This window comes from Atta colombica, unplaced genomic scaffold, assembly GCF_001594045.1.
Source record: "Atta colombica isolate Treedump-2 unplaced genomic scaffold, Acol1.0 scaffold172, whole genome shotgun sequence".
NCBI lineage: Eukaryota > Metazoa > Arthropoda > Insecta > Hymenoptera > Formicidae > Atta > Atta colombica.
This window is the reverse complement of record NW_017259263.1, coordinates 447,512-461,730: the sequence shown is the minus strand read 5'-3', so window position 1 is coordinate 461,730 and position 14,219 is coordinate 447,512. Positions and strand designations below refer to the sequence as shown.

At 37.4% G+C, this 14,219-nt stretch overlaps 1 protein-coding gene across 1 annotated transcript; it reads right to left on the bottom strand.

Moving 5' to 3' along the window:
* Window positions 1–2,177: 2,177 nt before the first annotated feature.
* On the bottom strand, window positions 2,178–4,522 carry LOC108686283 (leucine-rich repeat-containing protein 24). The gene is made up of 2 exons (XM_018191507.1): window positions 3,537–4,522; window positions 2,178–3,459 (listed from the first exon to the last, which is right to left on the bottom strand). The coding sequence occupies exons 1-2, from the start codon at window positions 4,520–4,522 to the stop codon at window positions 2,178–2,180; spliced, it is 2,268 nt and encodes a 755-aa protein (XP_018046996.1).
* Between the last annotated feature and the right edge of the window lie 9,697 nt (window positions 4,523–14,219).

The window sequence follows — 14,219 nt, the reverse complement described above, 5'->3', positions numbered from 1 at the left end:
TACGTATATGTATATAGATATACGGGGCGTCCTAGAAGAGACGTATACCATTCCAAAGAGCTGGAATTAACTTGCAAAATTTTTTTTAATTTAAATAAATAATCTAACTATAACGAAGTAACGAAGTAAGAATTATTTAAGTAAATCATAATTTTTAATATCTCAACGAATAAAATTCATGTCGGACTTCTTTTTAATTCTCAAGTTTCTTAAAATCTTAATTTTTTAAATGTAATTTTTGCATTAAAAAATTTTCAAAATTAAATTTTTTTGGAAGTAAATGTGCTATTGTAATTCCTCGCTCCACAATCCGATTCTGGTATACACCGTTTTCAGAACATCCTGTACGTTCAACGGTCTCTGTACATCAGGTCGAGTGCCATGATGGCACTCCTAATCTCGCACAATTCGCCAGTCTTAAACACCAAGTTAACATTATTATCACTACAGCAGAATCGCTACAGTTGTATCTCCACTTTAAAACGCCAGGATCGAGAGGGTCCTCAATAGAAATAAAAATGATATTTATTCTAAAAAAATATAAAATATACACAAAGTGCTACTGAGGAGAGTGCAAAGATGCACTTGAGCAGATTTCCGAATCACGAGCACCCCGTATCACGTGTAGGATATAACGCTGTGTAAATCATATCGGAATAATCCAAGAGTCATTAAGAATATATCAAAGCGACCAGATCATATCAAGCATAATACGTTAAAAAAACAACAATAAATTATATATATTTTTTGATATAATAATATCAAATCTACAACACAATTTTTTAAAATTATGTTACAAAAGATAGAGCAAGTAATATATAAAAATTCTCACAAATATTCATAATATTTATAATTAACAAGGATAGTCTCCTTTTATTATTATTTTACATCCATATCGTTCATTCATTTCGCGGTTTATAACGGACTTTTTTTTTCACGGGATCAACATGAACAATTAAATTTAATTAATTTCATATTTTCGTAGCGGAGGAGCCCGGCTTTGAGCACCAATCACGTTCTTGTTCGCGATGCTGAAAGCGCGCCTTCGAGATCCATGAGGCGCGTTTCATTCGATCGAGTCCGCCAAACATTTATCTATCACTTTAAGGATCAGTCACGCCATCTTGGTTCCTTTTCAACGCGACCGAACGACGTTTCTCCTTGGATCGTGTCCAAAAGACGTCGTCGTATTTCACAAGCGTGACACGCCGTTTAAATAAATCCGGTCGCCATCTTAGTGTCCGAAAAAGCACTTTTCTCATTTAAACGCGATCCGCGTAAATTTTTCGGAGTCGATTTCCCTCGAATACGCGAATGCAAAAATCACCGCGTTCTAGCGAACATCTCTACCATCCTTCCCGGCACTGACAAAGACTGCGCACAGTGACATTTGAGACATGCCTTCTGATTAATCTATTACGTTTCCATCGCCAGGACGAGTCCTTTGTTCGTGCCGTCTCGGGTGGCCCTGTTCCGCCAATCACATCCTGGACCCTGTTATTCTCCGCGAATTAATCTGGTAGTATGACGAGGACAGATTTCCTTCTTGATATCTCGTTGTTCGCTTAGGTCTTTATGTTTGACGCGTGGAAGAAGATTATAAAAACTATTCACAAACTTTTATGCAAATATAAATGTCGTTATTTTATTTGCTGAATATGTTGAGCAAAAAAATGAGGACAGATTTTGCCTCTTGACTGTAATTTCATCAGAAACACATATATGAAAATGTACACACAAAGTAAAAGTTTTTTGATGAATATTTCTTTCTCAAATAAATTTTTTATACTTGAAATGAATAAACTGATCTAAAAATATTCAAATATTTATGCAACGTATATAAATTCTCAAAATTAAATTATTTTTGCAAGGTAAAATCTTTTTTAGCAGAAATTGGGTAATAAATAATAATTACATAGTATAATATATTTTGAAGAAAATTTGTATGATATCATAAAAATGTTCATTTCTATAAAAAAAAATGTTAATCGTGATATTTTCCGCAAAAAAAATCAATCACAATCTTATTCTTTTTTTTTCAAGATAGACCCAGTAAATAAAAAATAAGAATAAATTCGAAAAATCAAATGATACATTAATTTTATTCACGATTTAGGAATTTTATTCAGATCCAAGATGTATCCGCATTTCTCCGACTCTTGTCCGGTTCGGATTCCTCATACATCCATAGCGTCCCCTACGTAGCCTTCATCAGGACTTTCCGGATGATTCGGAGGTTGCAGTTCCTCCGCTCTCGCGGCAGCTGCAGCTGCGGCCTCGCGAGCAGTTTTGCTGAGAAGAGACCGCGGTGATAACGGAGTGGTTTCACCTCTATAAGCCGCAGGAGGTGATGGTATAAAGGGTACTTCTGGGAAAACAGCAACTGGCGATACTGGCGACTGAATGGGCAGTTGCTGTTGAATCGGTTGCTCAACTGGTTGAATTGATAATGGTGGTTGTATTGTCTGTTGCTGCTGTTGTTGATGCTGATGCTGATGTTGATGCTGATGCACCGGATAAGGATAACCTTCGGCGGTGTACCTAGCATCGGTTCGCGGTAAAATGGGATCATACCCCGGTGATCTTGCGAGGAATTCCGCCTCGCGCGAATATCTGGCCGCCGGCGCAGCCGCCGAGCCTGGCTCCGTCATACGTTGTCGGAGTCTAGGCAAAGTGCTAGCAGTACTAAAGGTGATCTTAGGCAAGCCAAAATTGAGCGGATAGCCATCCTGATCCAAGTAATTCATCTGTGATAGCACCGGTGGCGGCCGCAGATCGGGTTGCAATGGATAGCCCGAGTCGTATTCCAAGACCTGCCGGTCAACGCCGGCACGCTGATGATGCCGTCCGTACAACTGACCATAGCCCACCTCGGAATTCTCGGGTACCTCATTGATTAGATCAGGTTCCGTTAAATACTTGGCAACTGGACTCGCTACTGAATACGCATCTCGATCCAAGTGATTGTTCCTGGTGTGTTCCCGACGTTCCAAAGTAGCCGCACGGTTGATCTCACGTTCAGTGTACGAAACCATCTGCTGATGTTCAAGACCTCCGATCAGACTACCGTTACCTTTCCGATAGGAACTGCTAGTAGTATCCTTCGTGATTGGTAGTACCGATTTGCTCTGCGTTACCAACGCTTTCGAATTGCGCTTCCGATCGCGACGACGCTTCTTCGCACAGTATATCACGCTACCCACTAAACAGCTCAATGCTAGAAGGGTGCCTACCAATGCGCCAGCAACAATTGCGGCTACATAACCGGAACCGGGATTATCGAAGGGTGGTTCTACGGTGGGTTTCTCACGAAAGAATACACGAAGAGAAAGATTTGCCACTGCAGAACCCGCGCTATTTTCTGCGATACAGCTGTAGGTGCCCTCGTCGAGCGACTCGACCGAATAGAGAAACAGCGTGCTGCTCATGTTGGTCCCGCCTCGTTGTCGATAGATGTACCTAAAATAGATGTAAAAAAATTTCGAAACAAAAAAACATGGATAAAGATCTATAATAGAGGTTGAAAATTCGCTTACCTTGGAAATATAGAAATACTGCTAGCCATCGAATTATTTTCGTGTTGCAACTCGCACGGTTCTCCATTGAACCACCAAGTAACTTTAGCAGTCGGAACCGCATGAACATCGCATCTTAAAGTAATATTCCCACCCTCGTAAATATCTAAATGATCTTGAAGATCGATACGCGGTAGACAGGCTAATTCGTTGATCTTAAGACTCTTGATTTGTTTGTCATGCAATCTCGCCGGGGAATCGCAGATGGGTTCAGACTCTTGCGGCGCTGCTGGGGCTGATTCCTTCAACCAGGTCTGCATTATTCTCAGTCTACAGTCACACTGCCACGGATTGTTGTGAAGAGTCAATCCTCTGAGATTCCCCCCCAGCGGCAGAGTGTGATCTGGCACGTAGGTGAGTCGATTGCCATCCAATCGAAGCCACTCTAGCGACTGGAGGCCCTCAAAAGCGTTCTGCTCGATAATCTCTATCACGCACTTACTGATCTCCAAATTAGTAAGATGCACCAAACGGAGAAACGCGTTTTGGCGAATTTCCCTGATTGGATTTCCATTCAATATAAGCCTCATTAAACTCGGATAGGACGCAAACGTATCCGTAGGCACCTGTTCGATCTGATTCTCAGATAGATCGAGCTCTACTAGGCCGACCAGACCGACGAATGCCTCAGAGGCAATCTGATTAATTCGAGATTTGCCCAGATAGAGCCGTTGAAGGTTGATCAAACCAAGGGCGCGAAAGCATTCCGCTGGTAGGTTGACCAGATGATTACCTGACAGGTCGAGCACCTGCGTCTCCTCTCGAGCACCCTGCGGTAATCCTTTGAGATCGCGGTTCGCACATTCAACCCATTCCTTCCCGCCTTTCCATTTGCACGCACACATGCTCGGGCAGTCCTCCGCTGCGTTTGTTCCCCAGGACAATAGCAGCAACATCGTGCTGAAGAGGGCAACCCTCCAACGCCAGACCAGTACAATTGAGCACATGGTGCTCTCTCTCATCAGGCAACAAATCCTCCCGTTTTCTTCCTCGTCCTCTCGTGATCGAATCCCTTCGTTCCTATCGCATTTTTCGCTGACCCACCATCACGTGCGCTGGCCCTTCAGCGTTGCTGAAGAGAGACTGCGGTGCTTCGATCGAATCGATGCAGAGATGAGTGCTTGCGAAGTCATCAGCTCATAAAATATCAAGAAGTGGATCTCTGCAACAATAACACGAACAAGCAGATAAATAACTTTGGATGAAATAAATGGTTATAAATATACGCGAGCTCGGATCCAAAATATTTTACAGAAGACTCATTACGAAAGTTCAGACTGAATAATTTTACTAAATTAAAAATTAACTCACCGATAGATTCGAATGGTTAACTCTTAAAAGCGCTCGTAAATATAAGTTGTTTCAAGAAAGCCATTTTTGCGTTTAAAATTTTTATCAGTTTCATGTACCGACGACAATCGATCGATTACGAGATTTTACTCTCCCGGAGGTTTTTCCGCGAACGAAAGGACTATTAGGAATCTTCGGTTGGATCAAAATTTCTTTCAAGAAAGTCTCGTGGAAAAACAGCCACCATCGCGGTATGGAAACTGCCAAATCCTCAATAAGGTGATCCCCAAGGGTTTTCAGCATAGAGAAGGGAGAGGGGAGTGCACAGAGCGCAGGTTGAGAGCGGATAATAAATTCTATGAAGAGGGTGTATATCTCGGAGAGGAGGCAAGGATGTCGCGAGGAGAAACACTCCCCATATCAGGATATCGGAATATCGAACGTGTTCGTGCAGTGTGGCATGCAAACCTCCTCTCATGGCTTTATCCCGAAGATGCCCAGTGAGAGGAAACCTTTCTCCACCGAGGAATGCAAAGGGAAGAGGCCTGAAGGATATTGCCGATCTCGTTTCGAATCCAATATCACTGACCCTCGTCGTAGTCTCACCAACTCACCGCGTGAGTTGCAATTTTTTTCTATTGCGTCTTTAAAATCGCTGTCGAAAGCGGCATTGAAAAACGCAAATCGCGCAAATACTATCGACGCACTAGTCGACAATTCTCGTAATATTACGTGTTGCATATAATTTGTACTATCGATAGAAGAAGTATTTCTATTCCTATTGTAATTTATTACATATTTAAGTTTAATTGCGATTACTGCATAAATATATGTATATAAATAAAATGTAAACCGAAAAGATGCCTAAGATATAAATTTCTTTGTAATTTATGCAGAATTGATTAAATATGTATTAGATATCTGATATACATATATTTATGTTCGTATGCGTGCTGTATATATTATATAATTATAAGATCACTGATTTTTTTTGTAAATCTATAGAATTATCCTGTATATAAATTCAAATTACGATTATTTTGTTGGATCACGTTTTTTTCAATACGTGCTTGCAAATTACCATCGAGCTACTTTCTGCTTCTATGCATACCTGATGCTGTGTAAATGCAAACTCGCATAAATAGCGAAACAACACGCGCGGAAAAATGTGAGAAGACAAAAAAATGATGGTATGTGACACAGAAGATTCATTCTTTCGCGTTCATTCGCATTCGTTTCTTCATCCCACTTGTGCTCACCTTCGGAATCGCAGTCTCGTTTAGTCGGCAAACGTTTTCATCGGGACACGAAATGTCGAACCCAGAGAGTTGAAAATAGCTCCCGGTAAACCATCAGTGTTCGCTTTGGGTGCGCGAAAAAGCGCCTTAAAGGCGCTCCTTTAAAATTGCATCGGCATCTCGCGGCCGGCAGTAAATATCGAATGCGAAGCGGAAAAACGCTTCTTTTTCCATCGTTCGAAATGGAAATGAGAATTGAAAATGAAAAAATCGAATACCGAGCAAATGTTTGGGTAGATACGCACTTTTAACTTTTCAACGGATGATTTTCCTTCGAAAAAAATTTGTGAAAAAAAATGTGAAAAAAATTTAATATTTTATACTAATTTATTTTTACGCAAGACTCGTTTCTCGTATTAACTTCAATAAAAACATCATTCGTTTCTGAAAAAAAAACATACTAAGTGAATAATTTTAATAGATTTTTAAGAATAAGTTAAATGATACCTACGATCATTAAAATCGTAACGATAATGTCTCAATGCAACAATCATGAGCCGAGGTATTTTAGTAATTGTCATCACTATTCTGGCGAGAGGAAATATTCGCAAAATGCTCTCGAAGAAATGCTTTTCGCTGGCGAAATGAAAATGAGGCGAAAGAGACGAAAAGCTAAACAGCATTGAAAGCATCCATCCAAGATGGTAAATCGTCATTTTAAATATTATGTTATCAGCAGAGGAATAATACATTTGTGACAATTGAAACGTACGCATTAACTTAAAAATCTTAAATTGAAATCTTGAAATGTTCTCTTATTTGAGCACAATGAAAGTGATTATCAAAATAGCCTGCTCATCACTTTTTCTGAAACTTTTTTTTCATAGGGAATAAATTTGAATTTTTTTCAATTTGAAATTGAGACATAAAATACATTAATTTTACAATGCTAAAACTGTCTATATATTATAAATCATAACTAAATAATTAATACATAAATAACTATAGCAAATCAATTTTAACAACTATTGTACAATTATACTGTGACATTTACAACTAATGAATAGTCGAGCGACTATCGATTATGGTAGGCTATCTCGGAGAACCATCATGTCACGTGTGAAACACGATGGGAATAATTTAATTGACATCGACCTCCATTTAATTACCGAGAAACAAGGGGGTTGCGCGACAAAGAGAACAAATAGTGAGAAAGATGAAGAGAAAGAGAAAAGATTGAACAAGAAAGAGAATGGGAAAAGAAAAAGAAATTACGAAAATGTTTTTGAATATTATTTGAACCCTATATGAAAAAATTAAAATCGCGTATTACTTTTTAGATCGCATTCGGTATTTTCATCTTCGACTTAGAAACGCTGCAGAAAGCCACAAGAACAAGAATTTTTGCCAAGTTTTACATCGATCATCTCCAATCGAGAACATTTAAGAGCGGATAGATATATTTAATTACTTGTTCAGAAGATGTGTTGAGAAATCAATTTATCGACAATTAATAACAAGAAAACAATAAAAAGAGTAAAAATATTTATACGGATCTCGATTGTCTTATCCTTTCAAGTTACAAGAGCTATGCTGAGCTGCACTGTTTTTCTTTCATAAACGCTTTAGAACACAGAAATTGTAGAACTTAATCTAATAACGTAATAAACTTAATATCAAGTGTTGTACGAGAAAATACAATGAAATAAAAATTGCGATATCTTGTGCGCGATTGTTCCTTGAGACCGAGACTCTTCCGTCTCCTCAAGCATGTTCGGAACCCCTTCGTCTTCTTATTCCTACCTCTTCAGGCGGGGTAAAGGCAAGCAGTCTATGGTACCTTCATTCTCGACTTATAGCGCGACTTACAAAGGCTCGAGATCGAGTAGGCGAGAATCGAGAACAGCCCCTTCCCGACTCAACCTCGTGATCGTGAAAGTAACTTAGCAGATAGGTAAATTTGTCGATACAATTGCTGGATATTGATCAAAAATACATAAGGAAAAATTGAGATAGAATAGAATACGCTCTATATCCTTTCACAATAACTCCGCAAATGTTAGTGTGCGAGAAAGATTCGAAATTAAAGATAAGTATGTATATCATATTATAAATATTTTCAAAAATTAAAATTTATGTGTCTGTAGAAATGGAGTCATCAAATTTTTAGTTAATGTTATGTCTATTATAGTGTTTGTTCTATAACATGGCTACTAAATTTAAAACTGTTTTAATTGGAGCCTGATAAAATACATATTCGCTGTTTGTTTTTTATTTATAATCAGAAAAGAAGTAATGTTGTTATTCATTTATAATCAGAAGAAGAGTAAGAGGTAGCATGAGGATTAAAACTTATGGCGAATTTACTGTTTCTGAAAGTTTGTGTCATAAATGGTTTATAAAGATAGTCCGTTCTGACGGTACTAATTTTTGTAAAACTGCGTCTGTTCAATATTAAATTTGATAGCCAAGGAATAAAGTTGATATGATGAAAGGCATCCAGTATTATAATAAGGTACAACTAAAAATGTTGCAATAAATTCTAATAACATTTAACTATAACTTTAAGAATTTTTAAACATCTAATAATGAAGTCTCTGAAGAGAGATTATATAATAAAATGCAGTCAAGCGCATTTTTATAAATTATATAAGATATTTCAGAAAATATTCTACACCGTACATAAGAACTGTACACTAGCTGTTATGAATATAATTATCTTTCAATTTTATATATAATTTATAATTCAATATAATTATCTTATCAATTTAACTCGATATTACTGCGGTAGTTTAGTAAAGTTAGCGTTTTCAAGACCAAAAAATCATTTTAGCGCGCGTTCCTGGGGATTACATACGTTGTAAGGGAGATCGGGGCTAATAGACTTATTTTTCAGTTTCGAATTTTTACACACGAAATTAAGAGACTTATCGAAAAAATGAATTCTACACCAGCTACTACATACATTTGACTACTTAATAATATTTTAATAAGAAGGGGAAATTGATAACTAATATGAAAAAAATGCATTTTTCTAATGCATTCCCTCTGATTCAATTAGCTCTGGGATTGGAATAATTTGACTAAGATTATTAAAATAAAGATTATTAAAATCAATGTATTTTAAGCTACATCTTTGGCTATTAATAAAACTTGTATAAAAATATATTTTAAATACAAACATTTGCTTCGCAGGGCAAAACAATGTTTCTTTTTACAAAATTTGTTCATTTCGTGCAAAAACACGTTGAATGAGTCTAGTTTTCGAGATTAGACATGAGGGAACTAAACTTATAACATTTTTATCACTAAGGAAAATCTCTTTAAAGGAATAAAATTTTGAGTAAGTATTATAAGAGTCACTAAATTCGTCGTTACAGTTCCATGCTGTGGTTAGTCTACTATCCTCCATCCGTTCTTTTTAAAAACATTAACAATATACAATACAAAGACATATAAACAACATATAAACAAAAAAATCTGTTACATTTCATTAAGTAAGAACTACACTTACTATCTAAATAAAAATCAAATATCTCAGACAATCATATACGATTGTAAAACAAAACTTTAAGAATAAAAATATTTACTTAAGTGTAAATATTTACATTTAATAAAAATCGAAGATTTTTTTAAATTGTGCATAACTTCTATCAAAGTTGCAACAAGATGTTACAGCAGACTTAACGGCAGTCGCTGCTACGTGCTCAATGCAGTTTATACGTGTCTCGCGTGTTTTGTTTTTAATGTAGCCTCGATTATTCTACTTACCCTATAGTCAACTGACCCTGGTTTCCCCTATATAAATTCACACAAGAATCATACGAGCATTTAAGATCCAATTAGACCGTTTAAGACTTTGATTTCTATAGTTTATGTGTTATCACGCATATACAGTTCTATAATATATTATATTGTTGACAATTATTTTTCCTTTAAATTGCGAAAATATCCCGAATGGCTTTTCCGCTACTAAAACATCGGCCATGTTAATTCAATTAACTACGATTAGCTTTTATTCCTTTGAGAATAGTGGAAGAAGCACCCAACAATAGGGAATTATATTTTAATGTCATTCGAATCCGACCTAATCGATCCTTCAAAAGTATCAGAATCGAAAGAGACTTCATCTTTAGCTTATAATGCAATAAGTCTATGATAATACGGCAGAGAAAAGAAATAAAATCATATTGTCAAATATACATCGCATTTAATTAACTTATTTAATATCGATCTTTTAGTTTCATTATTCGAGCTAAAAAAACTCACATAATGTTACATAACTTGAATCATGCATATTTAAATCGCATATGCTGTATATTTTTTTGTATTTGTTTGCGCTATATTATAAACATTTTTATTGTAAAAAACACAACAGACATTCCATAGTTTTTATTTTTATTTTCTTTTTGAACTCAATAAAGTAACTTCCATTACGCGATGCAAGAAAACGCATATCCGAAGTTTTTCCTTCCTTTCTCGTTAACACGAAGCCGCTTCAACGAAGTGTAGAATTACTGAACGTCACGATCGATCAGTCACAAATCGAACGGCGAATTTGATCCTTACCTCCCCTTCTTACCCTTTTTTTTGTAGCGACCCTTCTCCAAGCTCTCGGACACATTTCTCCCTTGCTTTGACAGATCCCTGTTAGGTAAATACAAATTTTCAACATGGAAAATTTCACTAAATTTGAACAGTACTGATCCCTCGTTGTGATAAGAAATGAAAAATAAAAGACTGTGGTTCTTGTTGCCTTTTTTTTTCTCAACAAAGAAAGATATTTGTTCTCTTTTTATTATGATGTACGTTTTATTCGTTTATATAGCAATTTAGTTTATAATTTATTCTATTTTTCTATTACATCGTTTGTTTTATAACTTTGACGAATTATCGAAATGATCGACAAATTCTTTTCTCGTCAATAACAAATCAGACTTCAAATGCAGTTCGGGATATAATCACATCTCGATTTCCATTTCTAGTCGAACAGTCCACCATGGGAATCGACGGCGTCGAAATAACGCGCAGTGATATTTTTTTCAACTCGCTCCGGCGGAGCACAAAATTACCGAATACCGTAATCGATGCGCCGCGAAAACGCGTCCGACTTTTTCCACCGTCTTCCACCGAGAGAGATCTGGAAAGTAACGATCCCGGGGCGCCACGAGGAGCACCATCTATTTTTCTTCCTTCCGCGAAGTCGGAGAAATAAAGGGCCAAATGCCTCGTCGACGACAAGCCGCCGATAATGTCCGCAAACGCGAATCGAGCGACGGATACCCGTGTAATAAATCACGAATATACAGGCTGATCCAAGAACGAAAAAGTCGCGTATTTTCTCGAAATCGCAAACTATAGAAATGAAACTGACCAGAACGACGATAACATTCGATGGCAAACTTGTCGACAGTTATAAAAGAACCTGTTAAAGAAAGTTAAGTTTCCTAACTGTAAAAATATAAGAAAACTTTCATTTTAATTTTGAGATTGATTTAAGCTTAAATAAAACTTCAGTTTGAAATGTGATTAACAAAATGTTTAATATGTTAAACTTTACAGTATAGAATATATACATTTATAGAAAAATATTTCGTCGATGCCATCATTGAAGACGTGATATGATCTAATTATCGTAAAATTAAACAAGATCCCAAACTAATACAGACGCGAATTATCAGTCAATTGTTTTGAAAACATCGTTCATTAAGGGCAACGCGCGCCAACATCGCAATCGCGTTCGAATGCACCTTACAAATAGGCATTATGTCCGTAACTGCTCTAATAACTATGGCTAATAGAGATAATAGTGCATCACTGATTTTACCGTTATTTACTGATAGGACTAGAACGACCACACAACAACTGTCGCACTAGCTCGTTGTCATCTCTCGTCGTAGGTTGATATTTCGTTTAAATTAAAATTAAACCGCTAATTGCCACGGAATTGCAAATATATTCATATATTATATATTCTCTTTCCTTGATATGACGCATCAATAAATGCGCGCCTCACGGAATGTTCATAAACACAAATAACTGTCGTGAAACTCGCGTTATGAAATGGAAGTAAAATAACTAAATATGTATTTGAATGATTTAACATTATATAACGTAGAATTTATGATATCATGGTAAATTTTATATTTAACATTATGACATATTAAAAATTCTGATTTTATCTCTAACATTAAAAATATCCTATTTTTACAAAAATAAGAAAAGAAGACGCAATATTTTTATATATTCGCAAACAGATGCTTAATAATTTAACATATCTATTCGATTTAAAACAGGCAATTTTTCATGAATATGAAGAAACTGATTTAAAGTACCTCATAAATCATCCCTTCCCGTCTCTCGAATCGTGGAATTTCAAGCCGTCTTTCCGCGATCTTATTTGGGTGATCAAAAGCGGACGCGTGACATCCGGCGGCAATCACTTTTAACGGGACTCGCTCCGTCGAGCCATGAAATTACTGAATCATCATTGAACCATCCTTCGCTTTTGCGGCTACTGGTCCGGGGAAAGGGTCTGGAAAGTGGAATGGCACGAGGTCGACGCATTTCCCTATTACGTGCGTCGTTGGTCCCCTTCGCGAGCTGAATCGCCAAACAACTGCAGCATCGGCGGCGATGGCGACGACGACGACGACGCTTGACGTAGCTCGACGTTAAGCTGACGGCGAATATCGTCGATGTCTGAAAATTCGTGCAGACGTAACTCGCTGCGGAATCTGCCATCAGGCGGAGCTTACGAGATTTAATGCGCCCGTTAGTCGGCGTAGATGCAATTTAATCTGACCCGCCAGCGGTCGCGTTGTAAGAGCTGAGGACGGATCATAAAATGATGAAATGTGCACCTTTCTCGGTTCTCTCCCTCTCTCTCTCTCTCTCTCTCTCTCTCTCTCTCTCTCTCTCTCTCTCTCTCTCTCTCTTTCCTCCTCTTTCTCTCTTTCTCTCTCCCTATATCTTGCGCAAGTTATCGATTCAGTAACTATCCTCGGAAATGCATTAGGAAACCGGATATCGTTCCTGGTAATCCAATAGAGGAGTGAAATAGAAATCTACGAAATTGTTTCGCGTAGAAATTAATTTATTTCTCATATAAATACTCGCAATTTATCGCACAACAAAGTTACCTAGGTAACTTGATGTGCAACTTTTTATTCGTTAAACAACATATAATAATTGTCGGCATCATAATAACGGGACAAGTTTACGTCCCACAAAATTTCAAACGGAGACTCCGTTAGTTACTCAAACTTCGTTATTTTCAGCCGACTACTTCGTTATTTTTTACTACGAGCTGCTTATTACTCTCTTAATGAAAAATGTTAACATCGCCAAGACCTTTTAAATTAGCATCGTAATTAGTCGACGTGCGCGTTTTTGTCCACGAATACAAGTTTTCGTTGGGTGTTGCGACAAAATTCGTGAACGGTACGTCGGCTTGTTTTGTGCTCATCTCGTCGACGAAAATGACATCCTCTCACACGCCGCTTTTTCATTTTCGATTTTGCATCAGTAACATGGATTTGCATTTTTCTCAACATCACCGATACAATTTACAGTAAATTATAATTAATTTCAAGTTATTGAGTGTTTGTATATTTTTTATGTATTGCTCCCACAGTTTTTAAATGTAAAAAAGCATTTTAATTTAATCGACGTAGACTGTAAATAAAATCCCAAAGGATGCATGTAGTTAAACCTCGAATAGCCTTTGAATGCAAACGCTGGCCATCGGATGCTGTCAACGCTTTTTCCTTCATTATCGCCATTTTACGATGACGAACATCCCCTCATCCCCGTCCTGGATTCGACGTCTCCCACAGGAGACTACGAGCGACAATAAGCGACTCGGGATAGCAAACTAGCAAGCAACAATACGAGAGGTGCCTGCTTCGTGGTCGGTTGTATTTCAACGAGATTACGAGGCCGCGATGCAAATATGGCGGAACATATACGACGTGTGAAATATGCAGCCGGATGCAAACAGCTTCGCCGCAAAGTCTGACCGAATCGCCTCTACGGAGATTATTCGAGGTAACGAAACTTCGTTCGCGGGTGAAATTTCGCCTGCAGCGTCATCATTCCCTAATATACACAGAGA

What these genes read in the sequence shown, in the direction of transcription:
- LOC108686283 (XM_018191507.1), bottom strand. Translation starts at nt 4,522, where the DNA reads ATGTGCTCAATTGTACTGGTCTGGCGTTGGAGGGTTGCCCTCTTCAGC. An exon ending in AGTATTTCTATATTTCCAAG is followed by an intron (nt 3,460 to 3,536) that starts GTAAGCGAATTT and finishes CATCTATTTTAG; the next exon opens with GTACATCTATCGACAACGAG.